This window comes from Miscanthus floridulus, chromosome 1 (genome assembly GCF_019320115.1).
Source record: "Miscanthus floridulus cultivar M001 chromosome 1, ASM1932011v1, whole genome shotgun sequence".
Classification (NCBI taxonomy): Eukaryota; Viridiplantae; Streptophyta; class Magnoliopsida; order Poales; family Poaceae; genus Miscanthus; species Miscanthus floridulus.
Genome location: NC_089580.1, coordinates 32,750,425 through 32,754,398, shown reverse-complemented (window position 1 = coordinate 32,754,398; position 3,974 = coordinate 32,750,425). Strand labels below are relative to the sequence as shown.

Genomic DNA, 3,974 nt, shown 5'->3' with positions numbered 1-3,974 from the left:
TGTTGTGCTTGGCACTGGTGGGCTGATGGCTGCCGCGCGCCGGACCAGCAGCAGACAGCCAGACAGCAGTCCCAATACAACCGGACGCGAGGCAAATGGCGAACCCCCAACAAACAACCGGAGGCCGCAACGAGGATCAAGCAGACAAACAAAAGAGTCAAGAAAAACAAGAGGAAAAAAATAAGAAGATGAACAACAATTCATCAGGCCAAGGCAAAAGGCTCGGGAGAATAGATGACGAGACGTACTAATAACATGACATAGAGGGGAGGAGAGAGTGATTAACGTGCCTACTAAGAGCTAATTAAGTGACACGCGTAGCGTACGGATGGGCCGGCGGCACATGATTAATAATAACCTTGGCGTAGCGTAGGTAGACGAGGACGACGGAACTGCTAGAGGCTGAGGTTGAGGTCGAGCTCTCCGTCGTCGTCGTTGTTGCTGCTGCCGCCGTCGGCGCCGGCCCCGGCGCAGGAGGTGGTGAGCGTGGTGGTGGTGCTGGCCGGCGACGCGGTGGTGGCGGCCGCGGAGGCCGTGGTGCCGTGGGAGCCCCTCCTCCAGTTGAGCATGTCGATCAGGTCGTCGCGGCCGGCGCCGCCGGGGTGCTCGGCCGCCTGGTGCGTGGCGTAGCGCGCGCGCGGGGCCAGCACGACGCCCGCCTCGCCCGTCGCGGTCGTCGCCGCCCCCGTGCCCGTCGATACCGCCGCTGTTCCCTCGTGGGGGTGGGGCGCGTAGTACTGCAGCCCGCTGGAGCTGTGCGAGGCGATGGGGAACGGCGCCGGCACGGGCGCGTACATGTGGCCCGCGTACGACGTGGGGAGGAGGCCGCCCGCCGCCGCAGACGCGCCCGCGCCCGCGACGCCGTAGCCGACGCCGACGCCGGCGTAGGCGGTCGGGGCGGTGAGGCTCGGCGGCGCCGCATTGGTGGACTGCGGGGTCATGTAGAAGTAGGGGTTCCAGCCGATGCTCCGCTCCTTCTTGTGCGCGTTCTGGTGGCCCCCGAGCGCCTGCGACTTGAGGAACTTCTTGTTGCAGAAGAGGCACGGGAACAGGCGCACGTCCTTGCCGTTCACGCACGCCGTCGCCACGCCACCGCCCCCGGCACCCGCCGGAGGGGGCGCGGGAGGCGCCGGCGCCAGCGTCAGCGACAGGTCGGCCGCCGGCGCCGCCTGAGACGGGGAGTCGTCGTCCATCTGGATATTTGTAGTAGGAGGAAATGAAAGGAAACGCCTGTCCGAGAGAGAGGGGGCTGTTGCACGGCGACACGAGAGAGGTGAGGTCTGCTCTGCTCTGTTGGTGGTCTATAGAGCTGTGGTTTTTCTATTTCTATATATGGAAATGCAGACTAGGCCAGGCGGAGGCCAACAGCGCATCATTTCTTGTTTGGAGCTTCAGGTACTGCTACTAGTGCAATTTTTTATCTGCAAACAGTAGCGCTGAGTAGCCTAGGAGTACTGCCTGGTACTGCTACGAGAGGAGCACGCTGGCTATGGGCACTAGTACTAGTACTAGTAGAAACTAGTGTAGCAACGGAGAGACATGGAGTACGACTACACTATGATGAACACATAAAGCTGAGAATTCACACACGAGTGGAGGAGGAAAATGGTGGGGGTCATTTTTTATTTTATTTTTTTACAATAAAAAAGAATATTGAAAGGGTATCGACGAAACGACAAGCCCACTCACTCGCAACTCGCAACAGACGGGGAATATGTGCTGCGTGAGTGGAGGTCTCCGTCTGCCGCGTCCCGTCGTCGCACGGAGCGCTCCTCCGCGGTCGCAGGCAGGCGGGGGCCGCGAGTCAGTCTCCGGGGAGTGCCGGCTCGGGTCAGATCGTGTCCGTACCGAGCAATTATTTCGTGCCCTCGCGGCGGGGCCCGCCGGGAAAACGAGGCTCGCCGGCCACCATCAGCAACAGGAGCAGGCAGCAGCGGCTGTAAAAGGCAAATGGTGATTAGTTCATGTTAATCCACGGAGTACGTACTAGTACATGATCTTCCTGGAAAGCAATAATATATTCCCTCCATGCCCACAAAAGAGTTCGTTCTGGAGGTTTAGAGAGTTGTCACAAATGAATTCGTTTCCGGTGGTCCACGGTAAAATGTGACGAGTTTGCCCCGGCGTATACTACTGGTAATTAAATAGAGCAAGCCTCTTCGTTTGTAGGGAGTAATTAACGCGGGCAGCAGCATGCAAAGGCCAATACGAGCCGCTCGCTTGCACCCGCGTCAGTTCCAAGGAGTAATTAACGCGAACGTTTGCTGGTTAGATGTTACCCGCAACTCTATTTAATAAGGTCAGACAAGAAAAAATACGCCCTCCCTACTTACTCATTGATATCCTAAATCAATGTCTAAAACGAACTTATTTCCGAGACGGACGGAGTATACAGAGGTACTCCTGCTAGTGCGTTAACCCGATACGTCTGGTGGTGGTTTCCTAAAAACGGAAGCCCTGGCACTAGTACCAAGATTCCCAATGTGTATGCAGATCAATCAATAATAACAGCCTCTGCTCTGTGCAAGCTGGGGGAGTATTATAAAGTCCAGAACATGTGCCGCTTACCCCATATGGCCATATGGGAAAGCAAACAATCCTTCTAATATCTAAAACCACTCACTACGGCGAGGCTTGAAAGAGACACAACACATGGTCTATCTAGTCCAAAAACCGTAATGCCGACACTCATTATGTACTATATCTCCCAGGATTAGGCGTTAACACGTCGTCGTCGTCGTCTTCTCTGAATGAATACTCTGTGCTGCCGTGCTGCCTCGTCAACTACTGGAGGAAGGACTGAAGGAGAAAAAAAAAACGCCGAGACCGGTAAACGAAGCTTTTGACTTGGCTAGAACTACGACTCCAAAGTCCAACCGGCAGCGGCCGGTGGCTTTTCTGCTGCCTCCTCTGTTCTCTGTGCGGCAGATCTGGATGGATACGTCGCGCTGTCACGTTGCCGTCCGGAAAGAAGGGGGGACCCGGCCGCTGCGAACTCGACTTGCGAGAGAATTTCTTTCTGGTAGTATTTGTCACGGATTGTGTGTGTTTTTGTTTGGGTTCCTCTCTGTTCGCTCGGCAAAGTGGGTGATGATAGGATACGCCTTCGGTCTCCGACGGCAACCGGTGGTCCTGCTCACATACATACGCGAACTGATCACATCACGCTATGGCCTCCCTCGGTAGTAATTTTTGTTCCGGACAGGGGATGACGGATGAACGGTAGTAGTCGATCCCTTCTAAAAAAAAATTTATAAGACGTTTTAATTTTTCTAGATTTATAATTTTCGTTATGCATTTAGATATATACTATGTCTAGATGCATAATATCGGTGTTTTCAGACCACCAACGAGTAAATTTATATTTACGCGTCTGGCTCGAATGGTGTGTTCGGAGGACACAAGAGTTTATACTGATTCGGGCGGAACGTCCCTACGTCCAGTTTGCGTCTGCTCGTGTTACCGGCACTTGGTTTGCGGTAGGGGAGGACAAACGGACGAGAGATGAAAAGGATCCCAAGTCTCTGATGGAATGAGTGAACAGGTGCTGCGAGCTCGATCACTGCTCAGCTGTGTATTCGTGTCGTGCTCTTGCGTTTTCTATCTCGTGCCGATCCGGATCGGTCCCCTTCATAGGACGCCCTGCTTTTCCTTTTATAGACTGAGAGAAAGTGCGGGTTACAGCGGAGGAAAAGGAGAAGAATGAGAGAGAGGAAGGCTTTCAGGATCACCGGATCCTTCTTCTCCTTCACACGGGTCCCACCGATCCTATAGATGTCAATAGGGACAGCTCCACGTCGTGGACCTGTCCGTCACTTGGTGCCACGCGCATGCGTCATCCGTCGGTCGTGGTGTTCCATTCCGTCCTGGCGGACGTCGTGGTGAACTGACAAGCTTGTCAGCGTTTGTACGAGGGTTAGGCAGAACAGCACCGGCACGTCCGACGCTGTTCTTGATGTGAATCCTCAGGTATG

At 54.9% G+C, this 3,974-nt stretch overlaps 1 protein-coding gene across 1 annotated transcript; it reads right to left on the bottom strand.

The window, feature by feature from the left end:
* Positions 1–206: 206 nt before the first annotated feature.
* Positions 207–1,467, bottom strand: LOC136477844 (zinc finger protein STAMENLESS 1-like). Its single transcript, XM_066476104.1, has one exon. It carries the CDS (start codon positions 1,191–1,193, stop codon positions 396–398), a length of 798 nt encoding a protein of 265 aa, XP_066332201.1. The 5' UTR covers positions 1,194–1,467; the 3' UTR covers positions 207–395.
* Positions 1,468–3,974: the final 2,507 nt, after the last annotated feature.